Source organism: Rhinatrema bivittatum, chromosome 1 (assembly GCF_901001135.1).
Source record: "Rhinatrema bivittatum chromosome 1, aRhiBiv1.1, whole genome shotgun sequence".
NCBI classification, from domain to species: Eukaryota; Metazoa; Chordata; class Amphibia; order Gymnophiona; family Rhinatrematidae; genus Rhinatrema; species Rhinatrema bivittatum.
The window spans coordinates 590,656,567-590,681,556 of NC_042615.1; the positions used below are offsets into that span (position 1 = coordinate 590,656,567).

General features: G+C 48.3%; 1 protein-coding gene across 1 annotated transcript in view; it reads right to left on the reverse strand.

Annotated features, from left to right (window-relative positions):
* ADAMTS19 (ADAM metallopeptidase with thrombospondin type 1 motif 19) overlaps positions 1-24,990 on the reverse strand; it is a 465,279-nt gene that overhangs the window by 76,084 nt on the left and 364,205 nt on the right. Inside the window, exon 16 of the mRNA XM_029619011.1 lies at positions 3,054-3,134. Coding sequence (XP_029474871.1) covers positions 3,054-3,134 — 81 coding nt within the window. The remainder of the gene's footprint in view (positions 1-3,053; positions 3,135-24,990) is intronic.

Below are 24,990 nucleotides of genomic sequence, written 5' to 3' on the forward strand. Positions count from 1 at the left end.
TACCGCCTACCCTGACCCAGGCGGTAGAGGCATGGGTAAGGGTAGGTGGCAAGCTTTCCCCCAGCCCCCGCTCACCTGCCCCGGCCACGATCATGGGTGCCGGTCTCCGTGGCAGCCCCAGTCCTCTCCCCTCCTCCCGAAGCCAAAAAAAAAAAAGCTTTTTTTTTTTTTTTGGCTTCGGGAGGAGGGGAGAGGACTGGGGCTGCCACGGAGACCGCTTTCCCCCGTGCAAGTAAGTTGTTTCACCGCTTGTCTCTTCTCCCCCCTCCCGGAGCAGGGCACGAAAAGCTGCCTTGCTCCGGGAGGCGGGGGGGGAGAGATGACAGCGGCGAATCCAAAAAATAAGCGAAAAAAACTTAAAAGCTAAAAGTAAGTTGCTTCGCCACTGTCATCTCTTCTCCCCCCCTCCCGGAGCAGGGCGCGAAAAGCAGCCTTGCTCCGGGAGGGGGGGGAGAGAGATGACAGCGGCGAAGCTTTCCCCCAGCCCGGACGCCGGCAAAAAACTTACTTTTTTGCAGCCAGCCATGAGCAGGAACACGATCTGGCCTGCCTTAGCTCCTCCCGACAAGATGGCCGCCTGCACGGGGAAAGCGTGCAATTGGCCGCTGAAGACGTGACGTCACGATATCACGTCTTGAGCGGCCAATTGCACGCTTTCCCCGTGCAGGCGGCCATCTTGTCGGGAGGAGCTAAGGCAGGCCAGATCGTGTTCCTGCTCATGGCTGGCTGCAAAAAAGTAAGTTTTTTGCCGGCGTCCGGGCTGGGGGAAAGCTTCACCGTTGCTAGTGTCCCCCCTCCTCCCGGAGCAAGGCGGCTTTTCCGCCCTGCTCCGAGAAGAGGGGGGACACTGAAAAGTCGTTTCGCCGCTGTCTTCGCCGTTGCTTCGCCGCTGTCAGTGTCCCTCCTCCTCCCGGAGCAAGGCGGCTTTTCGCGCCCTGCTCCGAGAGGAGGGGGGACACTGACAAGTCGTTTCGCCGTTGTTTCTGCGCTGTCGCCGCCGTTGCTTCCTGGTATCTGTCATTTCAAATGACATTTGAAATGACAGATACCAGCGTGGCGTGAAGCCTTAGGCCCGCGCACCCAGGATCCTGTATAGGCGCTCTATCCAGTATCCTGGGTTGCGCGGGCCTAAGGCTTTTCGGACGCGGCTTACATTTACATATAATTAGGCTTCAGTATCGAGCGGTAGGTGAGCTGCACTGTGCGGGCGGTAACCGCGGGTGCCGTAGGCACTAACGCAGCTCTTCCTACCGCTCGGTACTGGATAGGCCTGACTGGTAGGTTAGTGAATAAAACCAGCGTTTACAATAATATAATTTCAACTTACATATCTTAACAAGTCATGAAAAAGAAAGGTCACTATTCAGAAGGGTTTGTCTGGCTAACTTTCAAGCTAGCTGGACAAACCCCTGAGATCTGAATTTTCCCTCCCTCTTACCAATTAAATTTTACCTGCATAAATCATGACCCAGCTAAAATTTAGCTGGATAGAAAGAGGAAGGGGTGTTTCTCAGGGCCTTAGCTAAAATGTATCCTGCTAATATTCAGTGAGCAGCCAGATAAACTTAGCTGGGTAAGTCTGGTTAGAAAAATCACAGTCTTAAAAGTTACTCGGGTAACTGTACAGAGGTAACTTCAGCCAGACTTATTTGTCGGTGGACTCCGTATTTTTCGCTCCATAAGACGCACTTTTTTTCCCCCAAAAGTGGGGGGAAAATGTATGTGCGTCTTATGGAGCGAATATAAAAAAAAACAAACAAAAATCTAACAACCCCCCCCCTCCTGACTCCCTCAAGACCTGCCGACTTAATTTACTGCAACCCCCCACCCTCCTGACCCCCCCAAGACCTGCCGACTTAATTTACTGCAACCCCCCACCCTCCTGACCCCCCCAAGACCTGCCAAACGTCCCTGGTGGTCCAGCAGGGGTCCAGGAGTGGTCCGGGAACGATCTCCTGGGCTTCGGCCGTCGGCTGCCAGTAAACAAAATGGCGCCGACGGCCCTTTGCCCTCACTATGTCACTGAGACCGACCAATAGCAGCGGTCGGTCCCAGTGACATAGTGAGGGCAAAGGGCCGTCGGCGCCATTTTGATTACTGGCAGCCGACGGCCCACGCTCAGGAGATCGTTCCCGGACCGCTCCTGGACCCCCGCTGGACCACCAGGGACGTTTGGCAGGTCTTGGGGGGGTCAGGAGGGTGGGGGTTGTTAATTTAAAGGGTTGGGATGGGGGGGTTTTTTTTTGGGGGGGAGGGGTTCCCAGAGAAAGAAACGTTTTCTGATCTGGGGAGTGGACCGAAATGGCCCTCCCCAGACCTGAAAACAAAATGGGGAGAAAAAAAAAAGCTATGCACTCCCCTAATTTGCTCCATAAGACGCCCAGACGCAGAGCCGGTTTAGCACAATTTTTTTTTTTTTATTTTCCCCCTCTGAATCCTAGGTGCGTCTTATGGTCAGGTGCGTCTTATGGAGCAAAAAATACGGTACTTATCTAGCCAAGTGCCGCTGAATATTCGGGGAAAGTTACCTGGGTAATTTTCCCGCTCACCAGCCCACTGAATATTAACCTCAGAATTAAAAATCAGAGAACTGAACTGCCTTACTGCAGACTGGCTCCTAAAAATGAATTTTTATTACCTTTTTTACTATGTTACATGTATGGACCACTGTCCCTGAATAAAGTTCAACCTAAAGTGGTTTATAGCAGAACTGATACAAGAAATAACAAAAATATCATAATGAAATATTGTATTAATAAAAATATAAATGCATCAATAAGAAATGCACATAATCTTGCAAAGTAGTAGTTTCAATTACCTGACCACTGTCAGATTAAACTATGTCTTTCTGAAAAGCAAATAACTCTGCCTTGATGTTAAGCTTTTAAGAGTTTTAAACAAAACAGTACATTTTTTTCTTACCATAATTCAGACATTAGAAGAGGGAATTTAAACCTAGATAGTACTTTTTTATGAGCAAAATAGAAAACTAAAGCTGCATTATTATCTGTAGCCCTAATACTTTAAATATAAGTGATGAGCATTGCAATTACCTAAATAACTATGAGCTGGTTTTTCCTCCACAACTTTGATTCTTCTTGCCCCTGCTGGAATCACCAATGCTTCCACATAGCCTATGAAGAAAGAAATAACAAACTTGGTAATAAACAAATAATTGAACTCTATATTCTTCCAAGTGTCTTTGCTGGAAGAATTTAATATTCATTTTTGTCACCGTATGCCTAGAGAGCCTAGCAAAAGATTGTTTTATCCATAGCCAAATTTCCAAGATGTATGAAAATATTTCCTAATAAAATGACACAGGAATTAGAAGTCTTTAGTTTGTGTTTATACATCAGTCGCCATTCATTATTCTAGATCTCTTTAATGCTAGAGATGGTTTCAAAAGGAAAATGAGCTGCAAATATTTCTTGGCCCTTTTACATACATTTTTTGTGAAGTCAAGACATTGATAGTGGAATGTGGTAAGCAGCCTGGGCCATGGCCCGACCACGTTTTGGCAGGGCTGTCTACCTAGGATTTGGAAACCTTTTTTTTTTTTCACAGTGTTCGATTATAACAATTATGGGACACCATAATCTCCAGTCCAGCAATGGGGCAGGCAAGTGTTCAATCAGCAAGACCCAGTGCTGCTCCCGTACTCTTGTTCATGAACCTGTTCTACTGGTGACACAAGCACACAAGAGGAACACGAGACTACGAGCAAGCCATATGCAGAAGCAACTGTGCCTGCTGCCTACACAGAGCTCTCTAGGCACACTGCAGCTGTGACTTCCAGGCCAGTGGGACCTCCACTATCTGTTGCGGTCTCCACCGCTTCCCCTTCTCTTACTCTGAGCAGGGCTCACCTCCACTACTGGAAACGCCACGTTCCGTACGCCCGGGACCCCTGCGGCTCTACTGGTTCCTCATGGCGTCCGCCATTGCTTGCCCATCTCCCCGCTGCCTCGCGTGCGCGTGAGGACGCACACTATGTGCGCACAGCTCCTGGAAGTCTGGCCCCTCCTGTGCTAACGACGCCTTGCCCTGAGTCTGATTTAACCGGCGTCCGGACGCCTTCTCCTTGCCTTGCAACGAGGTTCACTACTGCCTAGTAGTTCTGAGTTGCGCTTTCGTCTGTTCCTCGCTCCTGACTTGACCTTTGGATTGCTTTGACTACGCTTCAGCTTGCCGCCTGCCTCCGACCTTGGTCCGTTCCTGACTTTGCTTCAGCTTGCCGCCTGCCTCCGACCTTGGTCCGTTCCTGGCTCCGCTTCAGCCTGCTCCGGTTCTCAGCCAGCTGCAGGCCCCGTACCAGTCTTCAGCCCGCTCCGGTTCACAGCCAGCTACAGACTCCGTTCCAGTCTACAGCCTACTCTGGTTCACAACCAGCTACAGACTCCGTTCCAGTCTACAGCCTGTTCTGGTTCACAGCCAGCTACAGCCTCCGTTCCAGTCTACAGCCTGTTCCGGTTCACAGCCAGCTACAGACTCCGTTCCAGGCTACAGCCTGCCCCGGTCCACAGCCTGCCTTCAACTCCTGCCTCACGGTCCAGCTTGCCACAGGTGTTGTTACTGCCTGCTGCCCTACCTTCAGCTGGTCCTCTACCTGCTTTGCTGGCTTATAGACTTTTGTGTTCTCTTTGGACTTTTCATTGCTACACCCTCTGCCCAGGCTTCCTCTGTCTATAGACTCTGAGCGTTCTCCTAAGTCCCAAGGTTCCAGGACCCTACGGGCTCCTCCTGGGGGGTTTCTGGTTCCCGGGTGAACACCGCTAGCCTGTGGCTCTGCCTCCCGGCCTACCCTGCCTCCCTGGGTAGTCCGGCCCAAGGGTCCACTATCCTGACTGCAGCACCCGACTACAACACTATCTTCAGCCATTGCCATAGATTTTCCTGCTGTGGTCCTGAGTGAGTTGTAGGGATGTGCAGAAAGAAAAAAATTGTTTCGATTCGGTTTTTGTTTTGCCGGGACCCAAATTCGTTGCATTAGTTTCATAGGGGGAAATGTTTGGATTACTTACCTGGTAATCCCCTTTTCCTTAGTGTAGACAGATGGACTCAGAACAAATGGGATAGTATCCGCGTGCTAGCAGTTGGAGACGGATCTGACGTCAGCACGGGGGTATATAGCCCCACAGGAAGCGCAGCGATTCAGTAATCTTCCTTGCAAAAGCTGTTATGGATGTGTGTACTGACGCTCAGTGAAAAGTGAAAAGTGAAAACAGGATTCCCCTGACCGATTGACAGTGGCTGGAGACCGCCAGCATTCACAACCGGAAGGCATGGACCCGGGTAGAGCGTACGCTCTCATGGAAAGAAGCCATGGCTTACCTGGAATCGGTGAACTCATGTGCACAGGCAGCAGGGCGGGATGCTGAGTCCATCTGTCTACACTAAGGAAAAGGGGATTACCAGGTAAGTAATCCAAACATTTCCTGGCGTGTAGCCAGATGGACTCAGAACAAATGGGATGTACCAAAGCTTTACTCCCAGCCAGGGCGGGAGGCTGCCTGAGGACCATGTAGTACCGCCCTCGCAAAAGCCGAGTCCTCCCTGGCCTGGACATCCAGGCGGTAGAATCTGGAGAAGGTATGGAGGGAGGACCATGTCGCTGCTTTACAGATCTCTGCAGGTGATAGCATCCTGGACTCCGCCCAGGACGCTGCGAGTGCTCTGGTGGAATGAGCCTTAACCTGAAGAGGCGGAGCCTTCCCAGCCTCCACGTAGGCTGCTCTGACAACTTCCTTAATCCAGCGGGCAATGGTGGGCCGAGAGGCCGCTTCACCTTGCTTCTTCCCGCTGTGGAGGACGAACAGGTGGTCCGTCTTTCGCAGGTCTTGTGTCACGTCCAAATACCTGGGCAGCAATCTGCCGATGTCGAGATGGCGTAATAAACGGCCTTCGTCAGATTTCTTCAAACCTACCGTGGTAGGCAAGGATATAGTTTGGTTAAGATGAAACTGTGAAACCACTTTAGGGAGAAAGGAGGGAACTGTCCGAAGATGGATAGCCTCCGGAGTGAGTCGTAGAAAGGGATCACGGCAGGACAGTGCCTGTAGCTCAGAGATGCGGCGTGCGGAACACACCGCCAGCAAGAACACCAACTTTAGGGTGAGAGACCGAAGAGACAAGCCCCGAAGGGGTCGGAAGGTGGATCCCGCGAGGAAATCCAAAACAAGATTAAGATTCCATAAGGGCACAGGCCACTTTAGTGGCGGGCGAATATGCTTGACACCCAGCAGGAAACGAGAGACATCTGGGTGTTTGGCGATGGTCTTCTCATCCCACCTGGGACCATAGCAAGACAGTGCCGCTACCTGAACCTTGATGGAGCTGAGGGAGAGACCCTTCTGAAGCCCATCCTGCAGAAAATCCAACACAATAGGTATGGTGGTGGCATGTGGATTGGTGTCGTGAGTGTCGCACCAGGCTTCAAACACTCTCCAGATCCGGATGTATGTGAGGGATGTGGAAAACTTGCGAGCTCGGAGGAGTGTATCAATCACGGGCCCCGAGTAACCACATTTCTTCAGTCTAGCCCTCTCAAGGGCCAGACCGTAAGAGAGAATTGAGCTGGATCCCCGTGTAGAATGGGACCTTGATGTAGAAGGTCCCGGAGAGGAGGCAGGGGAAGGGGCTCCCCTGCCAGCAGTCTTCTCATGTCCGCGTACCAGGGTCTTCTTGGCCAGTCTGGTGCCACTAGAAGAACGAGGCCCCGTTGAGTCTGAATCTTGTGGATGAGGGCGCCCAGCAGAGGCCACGGAGGGAAGGCGTACAGGAGAGTCCCTGGAGGCCACGGCTGGACCAGGGCATCGATGCCGCGTGAGAACGGGTCGCGCCTGCGGCTGAAGTATCTGGGTACCTGAGCATTGGACTTGTCCGCCAGTAAATCCATGGCCGGAATCCCCCAATGATCGACAATCATCTGGAAAGCTGTGCGGGACAGCTGCCACTCTCCCGGATCCAGGCTTTCTCTGCTGAGGAAGTCTGCTGTGGTATTGTCCTTCCTGGCAATGTGGACGGCGGAGATGTCTTGCAGATTCGCCTCTGCCCAAACCATCAGTGGGGCGATCTCTAGAGAGACTTGTCGGCTTCTGGTTCCGCCCTGCCGGTTGATGTAGACCACCGTGGTGGCGTTGTCGGACATCACTCTGACAGCCCTGTGCCTTAGTCGGTGAGCGAGTCGAAGGCAGGCCAAGCGGACTGCCCGGGCTTCTAGGCGATTGATGTTCCACGTTGACTCTTCTCTGTTCCATCGCCCTTGCGCGGTGACTCCTCGCAATGTGCTCCCCAGCCGCTTAGGCTGGCATCCGTGGTGAGCAAGGTCCACGTGGGCGAGGACATCGCCGACCCCCTGCTCAGGTGGGTGGACTGCAACCACCACCGCAGCTGGATCCGAACTCTGGCCGGTAGAGGAAGGTGCGTGGAATAGTCCCGTCGACGGGGGCTCCAGCGAGAGAGCAGGGAATGCTGTAGAGGTCTCATATGGGCCCGTGCCCAAGGCACCACTTCCAGGGTGGATGCCATGAGACCCAGAACCTGCAGATAATCCCAGGCTATGGGCCGACGGACCCTCATCAGATACTGGATACGTTGCTGAAGTTTCAACTGTCTCTTGGTCGTGAGACTGACCGTGTCCGCCCGGGTGTCGAACTGCACTCCCAGATACTCTATTGACTGGGAAGGCAATAGGCAGCTCTTGCTGAGGTTGATTACCCAGCCCAAGCTTTCCAGAAGGGCGATCACTCTGTCGGTTGTCCGCAGGCTCTCCTCTCGAGATTTCGCCCTGATCAGCCAGTCATCTAGGTAGGGATGGACCAGAATCCCTTCTCGCCTGAGGGCCGCGGCCACCACTACTACCACTTTGGTGAATGTCCGTGGGGACGTGGTCAACCCGAAGGGTAGAGCCCGAAACTGGAAGTGGCGGCCCAGAACCTTGAAGCGCAGGTATCGCTGATGATCTGGATGGATCGGAATATGCAGGTATGCCTCTGACAGGTCTAAGGCCGTGAGGAATTCCCCGGGTTGGACTGCGGCTTTGACGGAGCGCAGAGTTTCCATACGAAACCTCGGTACCCGTAAGTAGCGATTGACCGACTTGAGGTCCAGCACAGGCCGAAAAGTGCCCCCTTTCTTGGGTACCATGAAATAAATGGAATAGTGTCCAGAATTCACTTCCCAGGCAGGTACTGGGAGGATGGCGTTCAAGGACAGGAGCCTCGCCAGGGTAGCTTCTAACGCTGCCTCCTTGTGCCGGTGACATGAAGATTCCACAAACTTGTCCGGAGGAAGGTGTCGAAAATCCAGATAATATCCTTCCCGGATAACGGCGAGGACCCACTGGTCCGACGTAATCTTGACCCATCTGGGGTAGAAGAGGGTCAACCTGCACCCTATGGCTTCATTCCCCAGATGAATCGGCAAATTCTCATTGTGGTGCGCGTCCGGGGCCCGAGCCCGGGCCCGCCCCCCGCTTGCGCTGCTTGGTCCGAAAGGACTGATTCCTGGTCGGAGGACGAGTCGCCTGATAGCGCCCCCTATACGGGACAAAGCGCTGGGAACTCCTGCCCCTGTAGGGCCGTGGAAAAGAGCGCTGTCCCCTTCGGGATCGGTCTTCCGGAAGTCTAGGCACAGGAGAGGCACCCCAGGAAGCGGCCAGCTTATCCAGGTCACTGCCAAACAGAAACGAGCCCTGAAAGGGCAACCTGGTGAGACGAGACTTTGAAGGCGCATCAGCTGACCATGGCCGGATCCAGAGCTGCCTCCTGGCGGCTACGGAGGATGAAATCCCCTTAGCAGTAGTGCGAACCAAATCGGATGCGGCATCGGTGAGGAAAGAAACAGCGGACTCCATGTCAGCCGCTGGAGCATTATTCCTGGCCTGAGACAAGCAGGCACGTGTCACCACAGTGCAGCAGGCCGCAATCCGCAAAGAAAGAGCCGCTACCTCAAACGTTTGCTTCAGAATGGTGTCCATGCGTCTGTCATGGGGCTCCCTAAGGGCCGTCCCCCCTTCCACTGGAATAGTAGTGCGCTTAACCACCGCGCTAATTAGGGCGTCCACCTGAGGACATGCCAACAGGTCCTGGAGAGCCGGAGCCAACGGGTACATACCTTTCAGGGCCCGGCTCCCCTTGAAGGAAGCCGCCGGCGCCGCCCATTCCAATTCTATTAGTTGCTGAGCCGCCTGTAAGAAAGGAAAATGGCGAGCTGTAGGACGAAGACCTTCCAGCAGAGGGTTCTGCGCTGAAGGAACCGAAGCACTGGGACCCGTGATATCCAACTCCGCCAGACATTGAGTCACGAGGTCCGAGAGGTCCTCCTTAGGGAAGAACCGCCTCATGGTTCTATAAGGCTCAATCCCCGGGGGGAGGTCCCCCTCGTCCGGGAGGTCGGACTCGTCCGGCGAAACCTCCTGGTCCGATTGATCCGGATTGTCCAGTGGCGGGAGGTCTCGCTCCCGATAAGGCCGTGAGGGTCCTGGCATAGGATCCCGAGGTGCAGCCACCGTAGCAGCGGGCGCAGGAGGCGCCACAAATGCCGCCACCGCAGGAACCGCAGAAACAACAGGAACCACCGGAGCAGCCGGACCAGTAGGGCCTGGACGGGAAGCCGTCTGCATTTGGACAAAGGCATGAATACCCTGAAAGAGATCCACCCAGGAAATGGAAGCAGCCTCGAACTGCCGGGGTACAAGGGCCCCCGGGATGCCTGGTTGGTCCAGACTGCCCCCCAAATCCGGGGTAGCCCCAGGGGAACTGTCAAGAAACTGTGGCTGAGACTGGTCCAGGCCAGAGGGTCTCCCTGCTGCCTCACACTGGACACATAGTGATTCAGGCTCAGTACTGCGCGTGGCTCTAAGGTGGCATACCGAGCAGAGGCCAAGGGCTGAAATGCCGGAGACATGCGGCTGCGCCGCCGAGGATGCGGCTGCGTGCTGATCCATACCAAAGAAAAGAAGCGCGCAATAATATGCGGTAGCAATAGGCGCTAAATACAGCAGGCGCACAATAGTAAGAATATGCGGCAGCAGTAGGCGCTGAATACCACAGGTGCACAAGCCTAATAATATGCGGCAGCAATAGGCTCTCAGTATGGCAGGTGCACAATGGTAATAATAATATGCGGCATCAACAGGCGCTAAATACACCAAGCGCACAGTGGCAATAATATGCGGCAGCAATAAGCGCGTAACCTACCAGGCGCACAGTGGCAATAATATGCGGCAGCAATATGCGCGTAACCTACCAGGCGCACAGTGGCAATAATATGCGGCAGCAATATGCGCTTAATATACCAGGCGCACAGTGGCAATAATACGCGGCAGCAATATGCGCGTAACCTACCAGGCGCACAGTGGCAATAATACGCGGCAGCAATATGCGCGTAACATACCAGGCGCACAGTGGCAATAACATGCGGCAAGCTCAAAAGCATTGAATAAAGAGCGTACAACAGTATGCGGCAAACATTCACAGTGGCAGCCAATATGCGCAGAACAATACCATAGACGCACAAGAAGGAAGAGAGCCGCGCCTATTACGGGCGCGGAATACCTGAACAGGGCCGCACCTCCACGGCTTGCCACGCCGCCGATCCTCGAGACTTTGGAGACCTGTGCGCAGAGATGTACGCCTTACCCGCTCTCCGGCGCTTCCAGGCTGGAACCCAGGCGGTCTCCGGCTGCGGGGGGAAAGGGCCGCTACCTTCCACCGCCGCGATAGGTGGAACAGCACCCGCTACCTCGTCCACGCCGGGACCGAGGGCCTCGAGGCCACACCCGAGTCTCCCCCGGGGGCCGTGCCCCTGCCGCGGTTCGGCCGGACCGAGGACTTTCCCACCGGGGGACCGCGGTAGGCGCCCCAGGAAGCTCAACTCGGGGGCGAGCTGAAAACGTCCCCGAAGGAGCGCGGGGCTCAATACCCGGAAGTAGAGAAGAGAATCTAGAAAAGAAAGCAATAAGAGAAAAATTAAAGTAGTCTTGGAAAGCACGCTGAACCAGCGTGTAGGCACTCCAAACTGCTTTGGAGACGGAAATTACTGAATCGCTGCGCTTCCTGTGGGGCTATATACCCCCGTGCTGACGTCAGATCCGTCTCCAACTGCTAGCACGCGGATACTATCCCATTTGTTCTGAGTCCATCTGGCTACACGCCAGGAAAAACCAATTTATTGATTAGTTTTATTCGTTTTCCGTTTTCCCATTAAAGTCAATGGGAAAAGTATTTGCAGCCTATTTTTGGCTGCAGAATTGGGGTTTTCTTATCAATTCTGATGAAACGTCTGGGGAGCAATCATCAGAACAAGAAAAGAGCTCCAAGGTATTTAGATTGTGGCAAAGTGGCATCAATGTGGCATGAATAGCCTAAGGTACTGAAAAGGGGCAAAGGAGTACCAGGAGTGGCAAGAGTGCTTTAACAGAGGTGCGAAGCAGCAGCGAGAGTGTCAAAAACACACCACAGCTTCAAAAGAGAGCACCGATAACAGTTGCATGAACCCTCAAAGGCAGCACGACAGGCAAAGTGGCAAGACAAGTGGCATCAACATCCTACAGCACAATGAAGGGGGAGCATAGCAAGCAGAAAGAGTGTCAGAAAAAAACACAAGGCACTGATAAAGGGACAAAGCAGCAGAAAGACTAGCACCAACACACTGAGGAACCATGATAGTGGCAAGAACACCACAAGGAGTAGAGTGAGTCATCCCCCCCTTCTACTCCCCCTACTATTTTCTCATCTCACACTCGTAACCTCGGAACTATCATCGATAATCACCTTTCCCTAAAACCTTTCATAAACTCAATTCTCAAGGACTGCTATTTTAAACTGCACACAATTAAAAAACTTAGACCCCTACTACATGGCTCCGATTTTCGTACAGTACTCCAGGCTATTATTTTCTCCAAATTATCAAACCTCTACTCCTGCAGAATGCCTCCGCCCGCATCCTTACAAACTCCAAAAAGAGGGACCACATCACACCCATCCTAAAAGAGTTGCATTGGCTACCAATCAATTCAAGAATACAATACAAGGTTCTCCCCCTCATTCATAAATCTATTATAAATGAAAATACGCACTGGCTCAATCCCCCCTTCCTTCCTTACGTCTCAACAAGACCCATTCGGACTATCCTTCAAGGAACGTTGCACCTACCCTCCCTGAAATTCATCAAACTTACCTCTACTACTAAAAGAGCGTTAACTCTGGCCGGCCCTACCCTCTGGAACTCTATGCCGCACGAACTCCACACTGAATCCTTTACACCCAAGTTTTAAAAAAATTAAAAACCTGGCTGTTTCAGCAGGCCTTCACCTAACTTATTCAACGCCTCGGCTATTGTCAATAGACCTACCTCTGCCCACCCCAGCTTCCCAAGTGCCCTTTCCCAACCTGCTTCAGTTGTTCACCCATTAGCTTTTCTTCCCTTCTCCAGATCTTACATCTTACTCTTTAATCACCTGTCTAATTAATTCTCTCCCCCCTTGAACCCCTTGCTAATTACTCGCAATGTAAATATGCTATTCTCACTTATATATGCTGTATATATATTTATTATCTTCCTGGTTTAAATGCTGAATCTAAGTTAGTATTTGATGTTTTATTTTATTTGTGTTTATTTCTGTTTATCACTATTTATTTTATTTATTTATTTATTTATTTTATTTAAACAAATTTATATACCGTTTTCCAGTAAGGCTTACTGACCAAAACAGTTTACAGCAGTAAATAACCTTAACAGTTAAAAGGTTAAAAATTAATACTAAATAAAACTTAAAACAGTAAAATAGGTATGAATAAAAATACAACATTTTAGGTAATCAATAAAAATAATGATGACTAAACAGAGAATGGCCAATTACATTAAAAATTTTAAAGTAAGAATAAGTAAAGTAATATAATATAATACAAACTTATTTAGTCTTATTTACTTAGCTAAGATGTTTCTAAATCTTTAAAAGCCTCTTGAAAGAAATAGGTTTTTAAAGCCTTCTTAAATTCCTTCCGGCTGCTTATTAGCCTAAGCGAATCAGGCAATGCATTCCACAGAATGGGGCCAGCAACCGAGAAAGCTCTATTTCTTGTTATACTCAATGCCGCATTCTTCACTGAGGGAATTTCCAATAAATTTTTTCCTGTAGATCTTAGTTCTCTCTGTGGTTTATAGATATGTAAAGTGAAACACATCCAAGTGTTTATCACTGTTCTATGTTTTATGTAAAGGATACGCCCTTTTGTGGCCTCCCATTTTGTTACATGTAAACCAGTACGATGTGTAAACGGCTATAGGTATATAAAAATGTTAAATAAATAAATAAACAAATAAATAAATAAATCTGGTGTATGGCAGCAAGGCAGAGTGGCAGAAAGTTGATAGGGGCAAGGCAGGCTGGCAGACCAGAGGTAGTCTGGTCCCTGTGGTTTTGATAGGGACAAGATAGGTTGGCCCCTTTCCTTTGCACAGGAAAGGACTCCCTAGAATGGGTTTGCCCCTAGAGTGGGGTGTTTCAGGTGGCTTCTAGTGAGCTCTTGCTGGTCTTTTAAAATCTGGTGGACGTAGCAGATATACAAACGAGAATTTTGAAGACCGAGGCGGAGGAGGTTTCCATGTGAATAGCGGTTCAACATGGGTCAGCGGGTATTAAGAGATAGGCTGGCTACACCCAGGGAGAGTTCCCTTTTTTTTGCGCAGGAAACGGCTCCCAAGAATGGGTTGTTGGCCCCTAGAGTGGAGCACGAGCCTTCAAGCATGGTGAGTCGACGTGGAGGAGGTTTCCATGTGAACAGTGGTTCAACATGGGCCAATGGGTGCTAAGAGATAGGCTGGCTACACAAAGAGAGAGTTCCCATTCCTTTGCACAGGAAAGGGCTCCCTGAAATGGGTTGGCCCCTAGAGTGGAGCATGAGCCTTCAAGCGAGGTGAGTCGACATGGAGGAGGTTTCCATTTGAAGAGCGGTTCTGGTTCAACATGGGTCAAAGGGTACTAAGAGATAGACTGGCTACACCTGGGGAGAGTTCCCTTTCCTTTGTGCAGAAAAGGGCTCCCTGAAATGGTTTGGCACCTAGAGTGGAGCACGAGCCTTCAAGTGTGGCGAGACGACGTGGATGTTTCCATGTGAACAGCGGTTCTGGTTCAACATGGGTCAATGGGTACTAAGAGGCTGGCTACACCCAGGGAGAGTTCCCTTTCCTTTGCGCAGTAAAGGGCTCCCTAGAATGGGTTGGCCCCTAGAGTGGAGCACAAGCCTTCAGGCATGGCGAGTCGACGTGGAGGAGGTTTCCATGTGAACAGCGGTTCTGGTTCAACATGGGCCAACGAGTACTAAGAGGCTGGCTACACCAGGGGAGAGTTCCCTTTCCTTTGCGCAGGAAAGGGCTCCCTAGAATGGGCTGGCCCATAGAGTGGAGCACAAGCCTTCAAGTGTGGTGAGTCGACATGGAGGAGGTTTTCATGTGAACAGCGGTTCTGGTTCAACATGGGTCAATGTGTACTAAGATATAGGCTGGCTACACCCGGGGAGAGTTCCCTTTCCTTTGCGCAGGACAGGGATCCCTGGAACGGGTTCTCCGCTAGGGTGGAGCACGAGCCTTCAAGTGTGGCGAGTCAATGTGGAGGAGGTTTCCATGTGAACAGTGGTTCAACATGGGTCATCTGGTGCTAAGAGATAGGCTGGCTACACCCGTGGAGAGTTCCCTTTCCTTTGTGCAGGAAAGGGCTCCCTAGAATGGGTTGGCCCCAAGAGTGTGGTGGTTCCGATGGTGTCTAGTAAATACCCAGAAACTATTAACTGTACTTATGCACTTCAGCTGATGACAAAGGAACTTGAAGAGCTCTCAGAAATAAGAAAACTGCTACTCAAGTCCAAATCTACAATATCAACCTATGTTGACTTTGTACCCTATAGTACCTCTGTAAACTATGGGAACACAGAGGATGAACTAGAGTACAACTACCACCAGTTTTCTATAGTACTAGAAACATTAATGTTGGCACCTAAGAAACATCTAGGGAAAATGGCCCACATTATGAAGGTCATGAAAACTATTGAGAATATGAAATATCCAAGTCCAAGACAGACAGGCACAGTGTTTGAGGTCAAGCCCTTGTAGGGACATAAGGCCTAGACAGTGGATGGACAGGCACAGAGTTTGAGGTCAGGCCCTTATAGGGACGTAAGGCCTGGACAGTGGACGGAAAGGCACAGAGTTAGAGGTCAGGCCCTTGTAGGTATGTAAGGCCTGGACAGTGGATGGACATGCACAGCATTAGAGGTCAGGCCCTTGTAGGGACATAAGCCCTGGATGGACAGGCACAGTGTTTGTGGTCAAGCCCTTATAGGGACGTAAGGCCTGGACAGTGGACGGACAGGCACAGTGTTAGAGGTCAGGTCCTTGTAGGGATGTAAGGCCTGGATTGACAGGCACAGCGTTTGAGGTCAGGTCCTTGTAAATACCCATAAGCTATTAAGTATACTTATGCACTTCAGCTGATGACAAAGAAACTTGAAGAGCTCTCAGAAATAAGAAAACTGCTACTCAAGTCCAAATCTACAATATCAACCTATGTTGACTTTACAGTTTTCACAGTGCTCTGTAAACTATGGGAACACAGAGGATGAACTAGAGTGCAACTACCACCAGTTCTCTATAGTACTAGAAACATTAATGTTGGCACCTAAGAAAGATTTAGGGAAAATGGCCCATATTATAAAGGTCATGAAAACTATAGAGCATATGAAATATGCAAGCTCCAAACATCTTATGTCAGCTTTTTATGTTCTTACATTCCAAATGTTGCAAAACAGGAAAAAGAATATTCTGTAAAGACGTGATGCACAAATACATGAAACTGAAATTAGAAATACTAGAACTAAACTCAGATAGGCACAGAGTTTGAGGTCAGGCCCTTATAGTGACGTAAGGGCTGGACAGTGGACACAGACACAGCATTTGAGGTCAAGCCCTTGTAGGGACGTAAGGCTTAGATGGACAAGCACAGCATTTGAGGTCAAGACCTTCTAGGGATGTAAGGCCTGGACGTACAGGCACAGCATTTAAGGTCAAACCCTTGTAGGGACATAAGGCCTGGATGGACAGGCACAGCGTTTGAGGTCAAGCCCTTGTAGAGACATAAGGCCTGGATGGACAGGCACAGCATTTGAGGTCAAGCCCTTGTAGGGACGTAAGGCCTGGATGGACAGGCACAGCGTTTGAGGTCAAGCCCTTGTAGAGACGTAAAGCCTGGATGGACAGGCACAGCATTTGAGGTCAAGTCCTTGTAGAGACGTAAAACCTTGATGGACAGGCACAGCGTTTGAGGTCAAGCACTTGTAGGGACGTAAGGCCTGGACAGACAGGCACAGTGTTTGAGGTCAGGCCCTTGTAGGGTTGTACAGCCTGGACAGTGGACAGACTGGCACAGTGTTTCAGGTCAGGCCCTTGTTAGGTCGTAAGGCCTGGATGGACAGGCACAGCATTGGAGGTCAGGCTCTTGTAGGGACGTAAGGCCTGGACGGACAGGCACATGTTTGAGGTCAGACCCTTGTAGGGATGTACGACCTGGACAGTGGACAGACTGGCACAGCATTTCAGGTCAGGCCCTTGTAGGGACGTAAGGCCTGGATGGACAGGCACAGCATTTGAGGTCAGGCCCTTGTAAGGACATACAGCCCAGACAGTGGACAGACTGGCACAGCATAGGGATGTAAGGCCTGGACGGACAGGCATGGAGTTTGAGGTCAGCCCCTTGTAGGGACTTATGGCCTGGATGGACAGGCACAGCATTTGAGGTCAGGCCCTTGTAGGGATGTACGGCCTGGACAGTGGAGAGACTGGCACAGCATTTGAGGTCAGGTACATGTGCTGGTATTATCTGGAGCACAGGAGGCAGTTGGAGCTGCTGCAAGTCTTTCAATTGCTTTTATTCATCTTGCCATTCACAGGGAAAATCTGGAAACCCTAGCAAAGGCATGTTTATTTTCAAAAACACTAGCATTTCCATCAACTCTGGTGCCAGCCTTGAGCGATAAGGGCTCATGATATCCCCTGTCACTGAAAATACATGTTCACTGGGCACACTGGTTGGTGGACATTTTATTTTATTTATTTATTTAAAGGATTTATATACCGGAAGTTCCTGTATAATATACATATCACCCCGGTTTACAAGGAACTGTAACTATCGCTTCATTTAGCGGTTTACATTGAACAGATTAATCAAAGTAACAAATTAGTATATATTGCTAAACAGTTAATAAACATACAAGTTAATAAATAAATAACATGGTAAAATGTTTGTCAACATGATATGTATATATGATTATATATCGCTGAGCCACTTTGGCTAGGTATGGCTAGACAGTGGACTTGTGTGCCCAATATGCCAGCGGATCTGTCTGCATGTTCTCTGTGGGCTCTGAGAGATACCATGTCACTGGCAGCTGTGCTGGTGTCTCCTTTGCTTGGGTGGCCTCAGAGTCACTCATGCCAGCTGCTTTCTCTCTAGCCCGTTCCATAAAAGATGCTTTTTTAGGGATAACATGGCTCTGACATACTGAAGTGGAAGAGGATGTACTAGCTGTCGCTAACAGAGTGCTGCTCCTGCTTGGGCTTTCACTACCCTGTGCACGCTGTTTCCTCCTCTGCTTCATGTCTAATCTGTCTCTGCCTATGGCGCTCCTGTTCACAGATGTTTGCTAACAGCAGATCCTCTACAAATGTGAGACAATCGGACTGTAGGGCGAGTTTCCCTTTCACACGGGGATCACAGACTGTGGCGAGCATGTATCTGCGGTCTTTTGCGAAAGTTTGCAATCTCTCTTGCACCTGCTTCTGCAACAAGTCCAGACAATGAAGCACCTCTGCTGTCACTCCCTCTTCCTGTTTTAAGCCCTCCAAATTTTCCTCCAGAAAATTAACTATAGGGATAATGTCAGCCAAGGTGACACTTCTGGAACTCAGCTCCTCCGTAGCATCCTTGCTAACTAATCATGATGCCCTAGTGGACTCTGCACACCTATGTCCATTTCCGCAGAAAGTTCATGAAGGGGTGTCTGCTGCTCCACTAACCTCTGCAGCATCATATAGGTGAAATTCCATCGGGTGACAATGTCTTGAATGAGACGCTTGTGAGGCATCCTCAAATCAGTCTGCTTTTCATGGAGAACCTGCCCCACCTTCACACTTCTGTGGAAGTGGGCTGCTATGTCCCTGCACTTGTGTATTAACGTATGCAGGTATTCATTCTCTTGGTGATTGGACTCCAACCCCAGAGCTGACTTCATTACCAGGTGCTGAATGTGTGCATAACATCGGATGTTCTGAAAGCCCCCATCGGATATTGCCTTTAACATGTTTGCACCATTGTCTGTGACAAAGAACCCTGTCTGAAGGTGCCTGTCTCACTGTGTAGCTGCCAGAATCTGTCTGATGCATGCTAGAATATTGGCTGAGATGTGGGCGTTGTCCATCAGGTGGGTGTGCAGTAAAGCCCACCTCCACCCTGATACTTGTTCACTAATAGAGCTGCTGCTGCCTGCCCCTGCCTCAGCCAGGTCCCACCAGTGTGCTGCCAGGGAGAGGTAAGAGTGTGCAGCATTCATGGTGGTCCAGATATCACAGGTGAAATGCACACTCCCCTCTGCCTTAGCTAGCAGCGCTTGGATGCGACTGCGACACTGGTTGTACAGGCTGAGGATGACCTTTCTGCTAAATATAGTTCTGGAGAGGACTTTGTAATTTGGAACTAAGACCTTCAGCAAATGCTTGAAACCCACATTCTTCACTATCTGCAAGGGCTGGTCATCAAGGGCAATCATTTCCCCGATGCTCCTGGTTACAACTTTTGAGGCTGTCTGCCTCCTTCCCCGGGATAGCGTTATCGAACACCACCCCATTTCCTCCATGGTGTGTTGTTGCTTCTGACAATTGGCAAGGGTCTGTTGGCCTGCCACCTGACTGCTAGAAGGGGCTGAGGGCATGGGGTGACTCTGCTCCTTTTCAAGCACTTTACGCTGCCTGGAAAAAGGGGTCCCCTGACTGGTACTGCCACCATCCCCAGATGGCAGTACTATTGGGTGTTGCTTCTGCATACGATGCATCAGGCCAAAATTAGTTAGATATCCCATTTGCTTGCCTCTGCTAATAGCCCTGGCACAGTAATTATACTGAGCAAAACGCGGGTGCTCTGTCACTTTAAAGTGGCTCCAGATCGCAGATTTGTTTTCTATACTCTTTGGGGTGGATGCTGGCACTGGAGTTGAAGTAGTGGGTTCAACCTGAGAAGCAATGCCAGGGGCATCAGTCACACTCTGTGCCTGCACTAACTGCTCTTCCTCTTCCTCATCATCAGTTTCATCTCTCCTCTGCAGCACTGAAGTGGAGACTAAGACAGAACTAACTAATCCTCCTAAACCTTTTTCAGCTATTACTTCTTCCATTTCTGATGATGAGAATCCCACACAAGATAATTCTTCATCAGAATCAGAAGCAAACAGTGCCTGCGCTACATTTTCAACACAAAGTCGAGTCTGCTGTTGCACTGCTGCTTTTGGGTCTCACACTTTAGTCTTGCATGACTCAGCCTCCCCTTCCCTCACCTCCAAAACTACAGGGTCAGAAACAGGTGGTGGAAGTGCATCATCTTTAAATTTCATTTTTTTCCGGATGGAACTGCCTGCCCCTCCAGAGATTTTAGATTGGAACAGCTCCCTTTTAAACTTTAATGGGGGACTGGCACTGCCTTTTTAAGTGCCTCCTCTGACAGTCCCAATCACTCGACCATGTCTACCTTTCCCTGACATCATGGAATTAATGTCACTGCCTACTAGGGATTTCAATTAAAATAATTATTTTTTATTGGTGAATGAATACCTCTGTCCCAATATATGTGAGTCTGCAAAACTGTCCACAGATGCAATGCAGTGCCTTGATGTACACTGCAACTGAGACCGCTGTATATGCCTGCACCAAACTTGTAACTACAAAAGAGGCCTACTGGGGATTTGGCTTAAAAGAGTACTGCTGTCCCAATATATGTGAGTCTGCAAAACTGCCCATAGACGCACGATGCAGTGCCTTCATGTACACTACAACTGAGACTGCTATATGTGCACTCACCAAACTTGTAACTACAAAAGAGGCCTACTGGAGATTTGGCTTAAAAGAGCACTACTATCCCAATATAAGTGAGTCTGCAAAACTGCCCACAGATGCAGTGCAGTGCCTTCATGTACACTGCAACTGAGACTGCTCTGTGTATTTAAAAAAATGAAACAGCAGAGAAAAGACTTGACTGAAACTGTAACTAAAAACTCACCTGAGCTAAAAAATTCTAACTTATCCCTATCAATTAAAAAGCAGAATAAAAATACAAACAAAAAACAAACTTTGAAATGTTTGTATGCTAATGCCAGAAGTCTAAGAAGTAAGATGGGAGAATTAGAATGTATAGCAGTAAATGATGACATAGACTTAATTGGCATCTCAGAGACATGGTGGAAAGAGGATTACCAATGGGACAGTGCTATACCGGGGTACAAATTATATCGCAATGACAGAGAGGAGCAGTCGGGAGGAGGTGTGGCGCTTTATATCCGGGATGGCATAGAGTCCAACAGGATAAACATCCTGCATGAGACTAAATACAAAATTGAATCTTTATGGGTAGAAATCCCTTGCGTCACAGGGAAGACTACAGTGATAGGGGTATACTACCGTCCACCTGGTCAAGATGGTGAGATGGACAGTGAAATGCTAAGAGAAATTAGGGAAGCTAACCAAATTGGTAGTGCAGTAATAATGGGAGACTTCAATTACCCCAATATAGACTGGGTAAATGTATCATCGGGTCACGCTAGAGAGATAACGTTCCTGGATGGAATAAATGATAGCTTTATGGAGCAATTGGTTCAGGAACCGACGAGAGAGAGAGCAATTGTAGATCTAATTCTCAGTGGAGCACAGGACTTGGTGAGAGAGGTAACGGTGGTGGGGCCGCTTGGCAATAGTGATCATAATATGATCAAATTTGATTTAATGACTGGAAAAGGAACAGTGTGCAAATCCAAGGCTCTCGTGCTAAACTTTCAAAAGGGAAACTTTGATAAAATGAGAAAAATTGTTAGAAAAAAACTGAAAGGAGCAGCTACAAAAGTAAAAAATGTCCAAGAGGCGTGGTCATTGTTAAAAAATACCATTCTAGAAGCACAGTCCAGATGTATTCCACACATTAAGAAAGGTGGAAAGAAGGCAAAACGATTACTGGCATGGTTAAAAGGAGAGGTGAAAGAAGCTATTTTAGCCAAAAGATCTTCATTCAAAAATTGGAAGAAGGATCCAACAGAAGAAAATAGGATAAAGCATAAACATTGGCAAGTTAAATGTAAGACATTGATAAGACAGGCTAAGAGAGAATTTGAAAAGAAGTTGGCTGTAGAGGCAAAAACTCACAGTAAAAACTTTTTAAAATATATCCGAAGCAGAAAGCCTGTGAGGGAGTCAGTTGGACCGTTAGATGATCGAGGGGTTAAAGGGGCACTTAGAGAAGATAAGGCCATCGCGGAAAGATTAAATGATTTCTTTGCTTCGGTCTTTACTGAAGAGGATGTTGGGGAGGTACCCGTAATGGAGAAGGTTTTCATGGGTAATGATTCAGATGGACTGAATCAAATCACGGTGAACCTAGAAGATGTGGTAGGCCTGATTGACAAACTGAAGAGTAGTAAATCACCTGGACCGGATGGTATACACCCCAGAGTTCTGAAGGAACTAAAAAATGAAATTTCAGACCTATTAGTAAAAATTTGTAACTTATCATTAAAATCATCCATTGTACCTGAAGACTGGAGAATAGCAAATGTAACCCCAATATTTAAAAAGGGCTCCAGGGGCGATCCGGGAAACTACAGACCGGTTAGCCTGACTTCAGTGCCAGGAAAAATAGTGGAAAGTGTTCTAAACATCAAAATCACAGAACATATAGAAAGACATGGTTTAATGGAACAAAGTCAGCATGGCTTTACCCAGGGCAAGTCTTGCCTCACAAATCTGCTTCACTTTTTTGAAGGAGTTAATAAACATGTGGATAAAGGTGAACCGGTAGATATAGTATACTTGGATTTTCAGAAGGCGTTTGACAAAGTTCCTCATGAGAGGCTTCTAGGAAAAGTAAAAAGTCATGGGATAGATGGCGATGTCCTTTCGTGGATTGCAAACTGGCTAAAAGACAGGAAACAGAGAGTAGGATTAAATGGGCAATTTTCTCAGTGGAAGGGAGTGGACAGGGAGTGCCTCAGGGATCTGTATTGGGACCCTTACTGTTCAATATATTTATAAATGATCTGGAAAGAAATACGACGAGTGAGATAATCAAATTTGCAGATGACACAGAATTGTTCAGAGTAGTTAAATCACAAGCAGATTGTGATAAATTGCAGGAAGACCTTGTGAGACTGGAAAATTGGGCATCCAAATGGCAGATGAAGTTTAATGTGGATAAGTGCAAGGTGATGCATATAGGAAAAAATAACCCATGCTATAATTACACGATGTTGGGTTCCATATTAGGTGCTACAACCCAAGAAAGAGATCTAGGTGTCATAGTGGATAACACATTGAAATCGTCGGTTCAGTGTGCTGCGGCAGTCAAAAAAGCAAACAGAATGTTGGGAATTATTAGAAAAGGAATGATGAATAAAACGGAAAATGTCATAATGCCTCTGTATCGCTCCATGGTGAGACCGCACCTTGAATACTGTGTACAATTCTGGTCGCCACATCTCAAAAAAGATATAATTGCGATGGAGAAGGTACAGAGAAAGGCTACCAAAATGATAAGGGGAATGGAACAACTCCCCTATGAGGAAAGACTAAAGAGGTTAGGACTTTTCAGCTTGGAGAAGAGACGACTGAGGGGGGATATGATAGAGGTGTTTAAAATCATGAGAGGTCTAGAACGGGTAGATGTGAATCGGTTATTTACTCTTTCGGATAGTAGAAAGACTAGGGGACACTCCATGAAGTTAGCATGGGGCACATTTAAAACTAATCGGAGAAAGTTCTTTTTTACTCAACGCACAATTAAACTCTGGAATTTGTTGCCAGAGAATGTGGTTCGTGCAGTTAGTATAGCTGTGTTTAAAAAAGGATTGGATAAGTTCTTGGAGGAGAAGTCCATTACCTGCTATTAAGTTCACTTAGAGAATAGCCACTGCCATTAGCAATGGTTACATGGAATAGACTTAGTTTTTGGGTACTTGCCAGGTTCTTATGGCCTGGATTGGCCACTGTTGGAAACAGGATGCTGGGCTTGATGGACCCTTGGTCTGACCCAGTATGACATTTTCTTATGTTCTTATGTTCTTATGAAAGCCTGAGCAAGCACAATTCCTAGTGATGCTGCTTCTTGTTTGAAAATACCAACTCACACTATCTCCCACCCATACCACCCAAACCCTGCCTGTGCCTGCACCAACCTACCTCAGTGGGGTAAGTTCAGCAGCAAAATGCCACTGCTGGCAGCTTGTCTCAATGGGAGAGACAGAGAGACAGTCTGAGTTCAATAAAAAAAAAAGTGCAGTCAAAAAAAGCCTGGTTGGCTGGCACTGCAGCAAAAATGAACAAATATCTTTTTCAATGGAAAATTCTATTAAAGTAGCTAGCAATTTAATATATCTCCCACCCACACCACCCAAACCTTGCATGCAACCTACCCCAGCGGGGGTAAGATCAGCAGCAAAATGCCATTGCTGACAGCTTGTCTCAGTGGGAGAGACAGAGAGACGGTCTCTCTGTCAAAAAAAGCATGGCTGGCTGGCAATGCAGCAAAAATGAACAAATATCTTTTTCAATGGAAAATTCTATCAAAGTAGCTAGCAATTGAATACAGATTTGAGATACTCAGACTAGCTCTGAGTAAAGACATTTCCCTGGACAACCCCCGCAAAGAAAGAGCATGGCACGCTGCGTGCTTAAGGTATAAACAGTACAGCGTCATCAGGAACAGCGTCACAGAGCACTGAGTGAGAACGGTGATAGGCTGCATTAGAAAAATCCTTAGCTCTGATAGGCTACGTTCTCGTCTCCTTGCCAACCTGTCTGACCCACTCTATGACAGGGCTGTGAGGTCACTTATGACTCACAGGAAAGGGCTGGGTTTTCTTATGGATACTCCAACATGGCCTTCTCCTATTTCAAACAGCTGCTAAGCAATAACTGTGAACCAAAAGAATGAAACTAATATGATATGTTTTATTCGTGGGGGATCGCCATGCATTTCATGAACCCACAAATCAAACGAACAGGGACTTATGCGTTGCAGATTGCACATTCGTTGAAAACAAATGTACATCCCTATTGCACGTTTACATACAGTTTCTAAAACTGAAAGTATACAAAAGCAGAAAGAATACTGAGAACAACCTCATACTCTAACAACGTTTAAGATAGCAATGCAATTAAATACATTTTCTGAAAGGAAAAATAAATCCTAAGAAAAAAGTAAATATGAACAAAACTAAAAAATTTAAAGCAAAATATTACTATCTTACAAAAATTTACACAACATCCATATTAACTGTTAAGACTCCATGGTGACAACATAATTGACTTAAATGCAATCTTTCTTAAATGCTTCTAGATCATGTTTTAGAAAAATGTAGATTAAAAAGTCTTAAATAATCAATATATAAGTATGATGAAAATACTAAGGGACTTTTACATGTTCTGTATATAAGCAGTATGCCCTGAAAAACTGTAAAACACTAGGGATGTGCAGAGGGACGCCATACGTTGCATTCAGGATTCGTATTCGTCGGGGGGCAGATACTTTGCATTCGGCAAGGGGGCCCCCCAATACGTTTATACATCAATTCCTATTTGTTTCCCCGCTAAAATTAAATTAACTACAACCCCCCACCCTCCTGACCCCCCCAAGACTTCCCAAAACTCCATGGTGGTCCAGCGGGGGGTCCGGGAGCCATCCCCTGC